The 12,693-nt window shown below is 45.5% G+C and overlaps 1 protein-coding gene across 2 annotated transcripts in view; it reads left to right on the plus strand.

Moving 5' to 3' along the window:
• The first annotated feature begins 5,771 nt into the window (after positions 1–5,771).
• The window catches only part of STK39 (serine/threonine kinase 39), a 2,038,823-nt gene continuing 2,031,901 nt past the window's right edge, over positions 5,772–12,693 (plus strand). Inside the window, exon 1 of one of the 2 annotated variants that reach the window (XM_069616263.1) lies at positions 5,772–6,144. In XM_069616263.1, the coding sequence (XP_069472364.1) occupies positions 5,994–6,144 (151 nt within the window). In that variant the 5' untranslated portion in view covers positions 5,772–5,993. The remainder of the gene's footprint in view (positions 6,145–12,693) is intronic. The other variant, XM_069616262.1, reaches the window with a different exon arrangement.

Genomic DNA, 12,693 nt, shown 5'->3' on the forward strand with positions numbered 1-12,693 from the left:
TGGTACTAGTTTTTTGGGTTTTTGGCTGGTAGTCTGGTACAGTTGCTTGCTGCATGATCACCCTTGCAGTTTTTCAAGTGTGTTTGTGCCAGCATTACTTACCCCAAGAGCATTGGTTTTTTTCCAAAATTCCTGCACGGAGTGTTGGCTTTTGAACTATGGTTTTTGTTTTGCCTTTGGGTATTGGACTTAGCCGCCCACGACTGGTTTTTACGAAAAGGCTGTTCTCCATTTTTATGCTTCTCATTATCGCTATTTCTGGGACCTGTGTTTTTGGTATTTTTGGAGGGGGTCGGGAAGGCCTCATCCTCTGCTGGGGTTTCAGCATTTAACATGTACAAATCGTTTTGGACCTCGTCCCATTCTATGGCTGGCCTCTCTGACATGCTTCTCCTAAATCTGATGTTGTATGCTAGCCAGGTCTTCCCTTTCTGTGCGACTTTCACCTCTCTTATTTTATCCATGTAAGCCAATATTTTTCTCCCATCATGGGGAAATTTCTCCTCATTGATTGTTGCCAAAATGGCGAAGGCTTGGAGACAGTTGTCCCAGTTCTGTTCTACCTGGGCGTTTCTGGCTATAGCTTTCTCTTCTATCTTTTTAGGGTCTCTAAAAGCATCTTTTCCTTTGTGTTGGGCTTCTATTAATGAAAAGATTTCTATGATTTCTTTGGCCCCTATGAATTCTTTAATTGGGATATCGATATTCCATGCAAGGCATATTTTATATCTGTTCAGTATTTCATTCTGGAAAGATTTAATTTTTAAATCTAATTGGGCATTGCAGATTATTGCTATGTCTGTTGGATTGTTGTTGCTCTCCCCCATTTGCCCTACTGTAACTGTATTGGGAGTTGACCATGCCTTCAGAGCCCCTGTTGGGTCTGCCGTGATTGCTGTTGATGCAACTGTGGGGACAGTTGTTGGTGCAGCTGGCACTTGTGGCTGTGTTGTGGCTGGTGTTGGGGTAGCTTGGATTGTTGCTAGTGTGGCGGGGGTCATCAATATGCTAGGTTTCAAAGGTATGTTGAGGTTTGCTGCCCCTTGTTCCCCTGTTTGAGGTAATTGTTTCTCCCTCATTTCCCGTAATAACTTCTGCATTTAAGACATGTTCTCGCACAATTTTGCCAGTTTTTTGTTACCTTTTCTGGGGCCATCCGTCACTTTCTGTCTCTTTGACGGTGTAGTGACATCATCTTGGGTGAGTGGCATGGTTATCCCGTCCCTTGGCAGGCCATAAATATTCTCCCTCACCCAAGCGTAATGCTCTGCTGCTTCTATGGTTGCCAACAGGTGTGAGGACTTGGGTTTTTGCGCTGGTGTGTTGGCACCCCGTGATTTTCGTTTGGGACCCATGTCTTCTTTTTACCTGTTTCGGTTGGAAAGATACATTTTAATGAGTGATCCTTGCTGTGACAGCAAACTCTGCACTGTTGTCAAACTATTGAGTTTACTGTTCTTGTTTGTCTGTAATAGTTGTTTTTTAACAATAATTTGGCCTTTATATAGCGCTATGAACCTTCAGGTATCTGGGCGCTGCTTATTATTACCCACTGTGTGTGGTGCTCATTTATCGACCTCAGAAGGATGAAAGGCTGAGTTTGGCCCAGCCGAGATTCGAACCTGCGTTAGCAGGCTCTGCAGAGATGTCAAAAAACGAGCGCTCTACACGCTGTGCCACTTGACCGTTCTTTATACTGTTGCAATGCTCCAAATTGCTGTCTCCCGTGCTGGGAAAGTTTCTAGTGATGTCATAAAGAAAAATTGTGACCACCCGTTCTGAATGTTAGAGGCTGGAGGCTTAGTTCAAAAAACACCCCCCCTTTCAAGTATGAGTCATGGCACTTACTGACTGTGTCACTGCGACTGGCTATCCATTCGCTTTAGCTCAGTATGTAGCTGGAAAATAAATTGCCTGTTTAGACTGACAATCACAAAAGGCCCTCTCTGGGGCTATTTCTGACATTTCTTTTGCCGTAAAATTGTTGATTTCCCGGGCCGGGCTCTCCCCCTTAGCTCTTGTGCTTACTTTGTGTAAGATTAGCCGGGCAGCGCGTGTCCCGCGTCTTGCCGGGTGAGCGGCTGACTGCAGATGCTTATTTTGACCTACTCGAGTAGGAAAACAAAGTATCTAATGTGCTTGACTGGGCCCGGCATGGCAGCTTACCTTGCAAAGAAGATGTATGCTTGAAAACGCTGCTGCCTATGCCAAGCCACGCTGCAGGATTTCTTCCGCTCTGTTCAGGTAATTGTTCTTGCTGCTTTCCGCGATTCTTCCTGTGAGACTTTGTTTTCTTAGTCAATGCTCGCCGCTTGCTCTCGTCGGGTTGAACAGGTCAATGTTCAAGAAGAAAAAATATGCGGCGATATGCAACAAACTTTTAAAAAGGGGCTAAAGAAGCAAAGGTTTGGAAAGCACTGAGTAAACCGTGCACCTCCTGTGTGTTTGGATCCCCGTTCAGGGTCCACAAACTGATTGTGTTTTCTCAGAGCATGCCGCTCTGTATTTATAAGACCCATGGGAGCCCTGGGTCTTTGATATGTATGGTAGTGGGGGCTGTTATGTCTCAGCCCTGGCCGGATAGCCGACTATCTGGCCCCCCGGGGGGGATGGTCTTTGAACCTGATCCCTGCCTGCCTGTTGGTTTCCTTCGGTGCTTAGCACCCAGTTGCATGAAGGAAGGGTGAGGTGATTGCTCACACCTCACTCTTCCTCAGCATTGTGCTGGACAGACTGCGTGTCTCTTCGACTAGAGGGGGAGGAGAGGAGCAGAGAGGGGGAGAGGTTATGCTGCCCCTCTCCGGGCCTGCTGATGGTAACAGCAGTTACCCTGCCTCGCTTTGTGAGGCACTGCAGCATTGCCCATAATCATGAGTCTACCTCCTGGTGGCAGAATCATTTTTAAATATAAGCCATACCTCAGTTATGGCGTGGTGGATGGTATTCTCATAAGTATTATAGTCACAGCCATTTGATCTCATACATGTCAGCCCTATCAGCCAATGCTTAGCTTTGGAAGGATGACGTTGATTCTCACCAGACAGGATCGACCTTGCCACAACTGGCAGGACTGTAGCCTTGAAGGATTGTCTCTCTTTGTTCCTGTGTGAGGGTAGGGAACATCCTTCTGCAGAAGAGAGGAACACCACAGGAAGTTGGCCTGGGAACAGGAACCAAAGGGCACACCCATTCACAGAAGGCTAGCCTCACACCAGAGTGCTGCATTTGAAAGGGCCTTTGATTCTAGTAAGAATGGAAGGGGAATGGATAGAGTTCTATATACAGCTGAAGAAGACTTCCACCACCCTGCATCTATCTGCCCCTCTCTCTCTCCTGTCCCTTCTACTTCCACTAACACAAAGCACTTTGGATGTGATGTCAGAAGGGAAAAGTCCAATTATTTTGACAGCCAAGTTTGAACAACTAAGGCAGGCTAGCTTTAGTTCAATCGCCTGCAGAAGTTGGCCTTTCAAAGAAGGGGCTTCATGCCAATTCTTTGAATCATCTTGAAATCTTTTAGTCTCCAACATAAGATTTAATTGCACCTCTGCTGGGAGAGCTGATCTTTCAAATGTCCTCCACCAGTGAGGTGAAGACTGCGAGTCCAAGGCAGAGGGCAGCTCTGTCCCGCAACCATCCCCAGGGACCAGTGGGGATGAATTGCTGCTGGAACGAGACCTGCCTCTCTGTCAGCCACAGCGGCACTCACAACCTCACTGTGTTGAAGGATGCCTGCAGTTATGTGCCAGACTCCCCTATGTTTAGGAGCCTGAGAACAAGAGCCCATCTTGTCCCTGAGTCCCAGGAGTGGGGCTCAGAGCACCCTGAGAGCCAAGACACCTGGCAGCCAAGAGAGTTTATGATTGAATTGCTTGCAGTTGTGTTTTCAATAACTGTTCACCATATTAGACCCACTAGGACCATCCAGTGCTGCCTTTTTGCACTCTATAAGTAGCACAGCGCCAAGAAGCCTGGTCCAGTGTGGCCGAACCAGCAATAACTGCAAAACGTTACTATTGACTAATAACTGTCCCCTTGGTCCAGTTCTGCTCTGTAACGACTGATTTGGTCATTAATTCACGTTTTGCATTCAAGAAACATACTTAAAGAACATTGTGGTTTACTTGCCTTACACCGTTGATTTATGACTCTGATTACTTCCTTGTTTCATCTGTGCTTATTCTATGCTCTTTCCTCAGCGATGGGTATGATATGATAGGATAAGTCATTTATAACGATCCTGTACACAAGTGTTTCTAGGTGTGACAAGTTAAGGAGATTGGGACAGAATCCGGAACAAAACAGCGATCTTACTAGGCCTTGTCATTCAGATTGCGCAAGTGCAGGGAAGAGGGATGGGAGAAGTGCCAGCAGAGGGTTGAGGGGGGAGAGGTGCAAGTGACTCAATAACCGCTGCTGGAGGGTTTTGTGTAGTGTGTTGCTATTTAGTTATTTTTGCAGATGTGTTTTATTAAATCATAGCTTTTTTTATGTATAGAACCTTGATTGGACATTCCCTTTATTTTGGACTGTTCTACGTTGCTGTTTGGGTGTCTCTACTTAATCACAATCACACTCCTCTTAGGCACATAGCCTTCCCTCAGCCCACATTACCACAAAAGACAAAGGAGATACAGCTCTTAACTGTGCCTGCGTTACCCATATGATTGTGTTGGCTCTCGGTCTGTAGCAGTGTGAGGGCTGAGTGGGCATTTTAGCCTCTCCTCGTCCTGGTACTTCTGCAGGGCCGAATCATATACATCACACTGGAGGTGAAGTTAAACCCTGTAAACATTCATACCTCAGACCACTGGGAAGACATGCAAAGTCCAACCTAGAGGAGCCCATGGGCATTTCATGGATTCGAGTTTTGCCTGATCCATCCTTTACTTGAGTGCTGCCCTTGAAATGCCACGTTTGGGAGGGGGATATCGGGGTACTCCAAAGGAGTTCCCGTGTTTATTTTGATTGTTGCCAGGGCAGCATAACCAGCTACGAGTTATGCATGTTACAAAGGCGGTCTAGTGGGGGGCAGCTGGTGGGCCAAATATGGATTTGGCAAACGCTTATTTCTTTGGTTGCGGTGGGGATATATCTACATGTACCTCAAGCCTGAAGAAAAAAAAAAAACTTAAATAAGCAGTCGGTGAAATTGCTGAAAGTTGCTAAAAAGTTGCGTTGTTGGGCACAATGCGACTGCTTCACTAGTTCATCCGCTGTGCGAAATCCGCAAATTCGATTGCTTCAAAAATGCAGAATTCCACATCTACCCCATGTAATATGGGCGCAAGGCATGTTACACACAATGGGGGCTCCTACACATTGCGCCCCCTCGTTAGGCAAAACGTGTGTAGGAAAAAGCAGAAGGTCACGTACATTTAGCCCGTGTCGCTTCTCCGGCGGCGGTCTCCTCCACCCTCTGCCCCCCTATTTAAGATGATCCTGGAGTATTGTGGCACTTCAGTATTCAGTGCGATCGCCTCGTGAATTACCTCCGTGTGTGCACAGCTCAGTGGCACTGAAAGTGTGCTAGGACCGGCACGCCGTGACGTGTCCTCTGGCGAGCTGGTCTCACCTGTTAACCCAACACGCGCAGTGGTAGTGGGCGCTCTCACCTGGGGTGGTATTGCGTGGCAGGCGACCCAGGGGGAGGACGGCAGTTGCCACATTCTAGCTCAGTGCACGCACCTCCAGCTGGGCTGGCAGTGCCCTTGACGCCGCGCTTCACTGCGCCGCTGCACTCTGCCTGCGCTCACTGTCTGTGACTTTCCATTCATGCACCGGGTGGAGTGTACGCTGCTCATCCCGCGAAGCGGTCCCACCCCTGCCCGCCCCTCCCGTCTCCGCCCTCTCCTGCCGGTGAGTGAGTGCGTGGCTGTCGGACAGAGAAAAGCTGCCTCGCCGCTGCTGAGAGGTGAAAGGTGCCTCCGGGAGTGAAGTTTGGGGACGGTCCTCTCGTGTCGGTGCACTCCGGGAGCGGCAGCAGCAGCATCATGGCGGAGCCCAGCAGCGAGTCCCCGGCGCCCTGCCTGCCGCCGCCGCTCCAGCCTCCGCCTTCTCCTCAGCCGCAGTCCCCGGCGGGGACAGCGGCCGCGGCCAGCTGGCCCATCTGCAGGGACGAGTACGAGCTGCAGGAAGTCATCGGTGAGTCCTGCTGTTGAGGGGGGTGCTGCCCACCTGCCATGGGCTTGAGGCCTATCGGCACCTCCCTGGCAAGAATGCATTGTACTGCAGACTAGGGCTCAGGTGTGGGCGCCGCAAGCGACAGAGACGTCCCCTTGGATGAGGTGTCAGGTGCGGGCGCTGTCTGAGGCAGGCGACTTCCCCACGGCCTCTGAGCAAGGGAATCCGTGGGGTCTGATCCGCGCTGGTGCAGGAGAGCAGGGATGCGCGCTCATCCTGCCGCACGGACTCCCCCTCCCTGCTGCTGCGGCGCCCTCACATGTCTCCGGGAGCCCAGCCACTGGTGTCATGCCCACCCTTCTTCTTCCATGCGGGGAGGGGCTGACCTGCTGTCATGGCCCATCTGTCAACCCGCGTCCCCTGTGGGCGAGGCCGCAGGCTGCTGCTGTCTCATCATCCCGCTGCCTCATCGATAGGCTGCAGTTTCCTGGTCCTCTCCCAGCTCTTCATTGGCTCCCGGGGGCGGGTCGGGGGGGATGCTGCACACGCAGCAGAAGCAGCAGCATCACTTTCGAGTCCTTGCTGGTGTTCACACAGGGTATATCCATCAGTTAGCTTATCCCTGTTTAGCTTATGCTCGCGGCCGTTAGACGATTATTTTATTATGCAAGGCGTGACATACAGAGTACTGCGTTTTTGCTGATTGTAATGTTCAACTCTTGGTGCTCGGCTAATTTGAAACATCCTAAGGGTGTGCTTGGGGCACGCAATATTTTGAATGAATACAGTGCATTATGATTTTAGTTAAATAATAATATAGGGCAACATATGTTTTAAGTGCATTACCTTTTAGTTGTCTCTGTTGTATGGTTGTTGAATTTTCGGCGCCTCAGTCGCCTACCTGATTGGCTTATCCTGAATGTTAAACACTTCTGCAGAGATGTGCGTAGGTCTGGGCAGCAAGTCCATTGCCTCTAAAATGAAGGCGTCCCGTTTCTTTTGCCCTGGTGCAATGGCACTTAGGAAGCGTGACTTTAAAAGGCGGATCATGGAGCGCTCGTTCCTAGTGGTAATAGTCACCGCTGGTGAGCTGAACCAGATGTATTAGATGCGTTGTTTGCCTTCTGTTTCCCGGACTTTTTGTGTGAGCCTGACAGAAGACAGACCAGCAGCCCCTTGCTCGCATCTTGGGAAGCAGGCCATTGAAAGCGGTAATCTTGCATCTGCCAGTCTATCCAAAGGAAGATTCCCCATCAACCCCCCATCCCCCCCACTTCCCCTCTCAGCTATCCAGCACACACACGTTTAGCTTTCCTAAATGAAGACTTTTGAAACTTTTAATAATCACGTGCCCTTTCTAAGGTATAATTTAATTTCTCACATGACGGCCTTTCTGGCGTTCTGACCAGGATTGTAAAATATCCGCAGTCTTTGAACCAGGCAACAACATACGATTTTTCCTGTTTGTTTCTTTTAAATCCCGACGATTTGGGTACACATATGCCCCGCAAAGACTTGACATGTGAGCCAACTTGCATGCATGCCCACAATGCATTGCCCACTTGGCTCAGAACTGCAGGTGCACTTTCAGCAATGTCTACTTGCTGGCTCTTTGCCGTTTGTGACTTGGCTGAAAGGGCTAATTTGCTGGCGAGAACATTCTATGGCTAAGTGATGCAAACAATGTTTCATTACTACTCCATAGTCCACTGGGTTTACAGCGTCGTAGTACTAGTTTCAACTCCTACACAACAGTCAATGAATACTACATTAACCAATCTAAAACAAACAGATTGTCCGTTAATGGCACTAGGGTTAAAGAGAAAGGGTACTGTTGGAAGATGGGGGACGTAAAATTGGAGGTGGTACAGAATCTAAAATACCTAGGTTTTGTTCTTACTAAGTTAACCCATTGTGTGACACATTATGCCAAGCTCTATGAGAAGGGCAAGCAACTTGGTGCACAAATGCAGCATATTGCAGAAAAGTATTGTAGGTTTACATTAGCACCACTGATAAAATGAAGGCACTCCCAGCTATCTTATATGGTCTAGAGGTCAACTACTTATCCGAAGAATGACATTTTGAAAATTGAAGGGGAACATCTGGTGCACAGCACGTTATTTGCCTAATTGTGTCCCTGCTGTGATGTTAAGGTAAGAGTTAGGCTTACGTTCAATGTATGCTATGATCACCTGGAGAGCAATGACTCTTTCTGGGAACATAATTATGGCAGGGGAAATACCCTGTATTATGATTCATCGAGCCAGTTAGAGAGACCAAACCCTGGTTGTCTGGCAAGTTTGAAAGGAAATTGTTTGAATATTTTAGTCATGAACATGTAATTCTGAATCCAGAGGGTGTGAAGCGGAAACTATACACACGTTACTGGATTAATACATGTGACAGAAAGGGTAGTTACAAATGATTCAATGATTTAACTCTTGAAAATAAATAAGCACTATGGGACAATGCCGACTTATGTAGAGAAATGCCCTGATGGACGCTACTTGAGGACATTCCTTTAGACTCAGACTTAATTTGATACACACCCCTGACATTTTATTTATCAGGTAACTCAGCTCGGATAACAATTATGCGTATTGTAATAATGCTGTTTAGACACTGAAGCACATTGTTAAATGTCCACTCTTGCAATCACTAAGGCAACATGTTTTAAACATTTTTACACACAAGTGGATGGCACAACAATGATGAATTCTGGAAAATAAGAACTTTAGAAACACGTGAAATATGCAATAGTGTTGTTTATTACACATTTTAATAATTGAAATATTTAATCACAGTTCATATTGTATATTTTCCTTGTAAAATGTTTCTATTAAAAAGAAATGGCTAATTGTGTTTTGACATTTCCAGTGGCGTTTTCTATTCAAATCTTTTATTCTCACCATACATTTGCTATATGTATCTGTGTATTTAGTGAATAAACTTTGGTTAAGATGATCAGAATTATCAAAAACCATTGAAATTCAGCTGGAGTAGGAAGTGATGGCCATCTTAACTCAGCAACCCCCGGATGATGTTCCAGAGGATGTTATTTTATACAACATGGTGATTTCCTTTTGGCGATATCATGCACATTCTCATTGGCTTTGCAATGGGGGAGGGGCGCCGAGTTAACATGGTCATCAATTCCTACACCAGCTGAATTTCAAGGATTTTGTTGCGATAAATCTGATCACCTTAACTCTCTCAAGGATTTTCACTGAATTTCAAGGCTTATGTTCAGAGGACCTTTAACATGCAGTACAAGCCCCTAGAACTAATGTTAGCGTTATTCGAATAAGAAGATAATGTTTGGGATATCCCAGACTTAGCTGCCTCCCATCCACATAGTAAATCAGTCTTGGAATTTGCCTGCACTTTGCCTCCCTCATGCTTAGAACATCTAATGGCAGAGACCGTGGTGATCAACCGGCAAAACCAATTTAAGTGAGCAGAGGATCTCAAAGCTATATTAACTATATATTAATTAACTTGGAGATTTGGGATCTCTTACAAAGTTGCAATGTTTTAGGGAGACATGAGAGTGATCATCGACCACTCTTAGCAATTTTAGGGTTATGGGGTGTCCAGACAGAAAATAAACCTGATAAAAGGGGAAATGTGCCTATTCAGGTTAACATGACAGAGTAGGCAACTCATTAAATGGGAAGCCCGGGATAAAGAGCGGGCCATTCCAACTATTTATGAAGAAATATTGCCGCTATTGGAAACATTCTAGATGAAAGTGCTCTGGAGAATTTAACAATTGTCAAGCTTCAAGCAGAAGTGATGTCTAGAATGACATCATTTTTTTGTAAACCCAGTGCAGTCATAAAAAAAAAAACACTGTCATTTGATAAAGATTGCCATGAAGCAAAACAACAGTTACTAGCATGTCACAATGCAGGGGGAGCAAATTATAACAATGCAGTTAAAATGACTTTAAGAGATGCTGGAGAGGGAGTATACTGTCACTACTCATAGCTATAAAAGAAAAAGACAGTGTACAGCTTTGGAAATTAAGGAGCTGGGTGGAAGACTCAGTGCTCATCCAGGGTAATATACCAGAGCCATCATGGTCCGGGCATTTTAGGGAACTATACCCAGAAACATGACCGTATGTTTAGCAGCTTGGGGGATGGTGAATCTTTTAGCGACCAAAATGCTACACATTTGGTCTTCATGATTAACAAGGTTAAAATAGCCATTAAGGTGCAGAAAAATATCAAGGCACCAGGCCCAGACAGTATCCCGGCTGACCTGTATAAAATGGAGCCTTTGATATGGGCACCTTATCTGACTAGACTATTTAACGCAATAAATGTCGGTAGAGCGGCACCTACATCATAGACAAATTCAGCATTTGCCCCCATTTATAAGAAGGGAGGAATAGAGAAGCCCTAAAATTACTGACCAGTATCGTTACTGTATGCCAGAGGCAATATATATGCAAGAGCACTGCTGGTCAACCTAGAAGAGTGGGGCATTGGGCCAGATTAACAACTTGCAAGAGGGATTCCAAATGGGGATTAGCACGGTGGAGAAGTGCTTTCGGTTGTAGCTACTGGTCCACAAATATGTATGTCTCAGGAAATTGTTCCTGTACATCATGTTTGTCGACTTGCAGACTGATTTCGATACCAAACCTTGAGCTACCTCATGGAATATCCTCAAAAATCTGGGCATGCCAGCAAAATTACTCTCACCGCCCTTAATATTGTTCAGGAATAATGAAGCCTTGGTAAACTGAAATAGTAGTAGGGGGGATACCTTACATCATGTGTTTCAGTTAAGAGGTAGTCCCGCCCCTTTTGCAGACCCAAACTCCTATAACTTTAATTGTACTCCGAAAAATGTAATTGACCCCAACATTTTATATATACATTTTTATATAAAATTGAAAATAACCCTGCTGTAGGGCATAGATAAATATGTATTTGTACCCTTGTACATTTAATTGCACCCCAACATTTTTTCATATATATTTTATGTAGACAGAATAAGAATTCCAATGAATTTGATAGGGATGTATACCAAATTCAAATGAACCCCCCAAAAAATGTATCGAACCTCAACATTTTTTATATACATTTCATATAAATTGCATATACATTTTATATTCATTTTATAGAAATTGTATTGCACCCCAATACAGTTGATCAACCCCCAAAATCTGATGACCCAACATAAATCAATAATAATAACAAAATGAATGAATACATGTATTACAATGAGTGTAACCAATAAGTTGAGGGATACAGTAATATGTTTTCAGAATCTACAGTGCACCCCAATAAATACTACAGCATTCAAGCCCAAGATTAAACTATCTGTCCGAGGTGTGTGGATAGGCTTGCCACAATGAAACATCTGAAACACTTGCTGTCTGACCTCATGCCATCCTTTATTGGGTACCCTACACATACCGCCTCTCAGTAAAGCAAGAAACACCTTCACAAGGGGCAAGCAATTCATTTCTGTGTGTGTAATATTAGTTAAACATCTACCAGGTACTTTCCCAGATTAAGGTGGGTTCGGACGCGTTATTTTTGCTGCTCAATCTTCTCTAAGCGCTGGCCAGCTTTGGCTGATCATTTCATCTCTGGTCCCCACATGACAGCGTCCCTGTGTGCAGAGAACAATCACACTATTTGTAAACACAGACCACTCCATGTGCACCACAAAGCAACACTGCCTCTGTGTTTAGTTTGGCTGACTACTTTATTGTTGAGTACTTTGTATGGTCTACTGATGCTACTGCACAGACTTGTATTACAGTGGACTACAATGCACCATACGTAATTATATGATGCACTGCAATGTATAATGTATGCAATACAGGCCTGCATTTCACAGTTTTTTTATGCTGTCCTGCGGTGCATCAAACTGTACTGCAGTAAACTGTGTTTTATTGCACAAAAGCCCACTGTCCACAATCTCAAACTTTTCAGCATTATATTGTGTAAGAAGGGTTTGGAGATGAGAGGTGCCTGAGACTGCACACCCACAGGTGTCTTTGCCATGTATGTGCTTTCTCTGCCTGCACACAGGTGTGGTTGGCTGAGAGCTGCTAATTTCTGCTAGGACATCTGTCACTGAGTGCGCTACGTCTCTTTCTCTTGCTCGCTCCCTCTCTTTCTCGCATTGTTACATTACATGGGATGTATGTTTCCTTTTTAAACATGATCTTACCGATGGCATCAAAAACATTATTCTACAGCATCTATTCAATGGCTCTAATACACAACAGAGACCAAAAACATTGTAATACAACACACCCTAACTGGTGGCAGTGAGAAACGCTACAGTAAATACTGGTTGGGCAGCTGTGTTCTGGTTCAGGGTGTGGAAGCAGCCTATGAATTCAATGGTTGTTTTTATCACAGCAGTCCTGAATGTTATCCAACCAAGGTTTTCAGTACTCTGACAGGGACTACTTACGAACAGTTGTATAGATGGACCAAGATGAAACGGAAGTTCCTAGCCAGCCTGGATGTTCGCATTGTCAGTATCTGAGAACATGAGCGCCATGCAATGCTACAAAGCAATCCAAATGTGGGT

Source organism: Ambystoma mexicanum, chromosome 9 (genome assembly GCF_040938575.1).
Source record: "Ambystoma mexicanum isolate Mex_15411 chromosome 9, UKY_AmexF1_1, whole genome shotgun sequence".
Lineage (NCBI taxonomy): Eukaryota > Metazoa > Chordata > Amphibia > Caudata > Ambystomatidae > Ambystoma > Ambystoma mexicanum.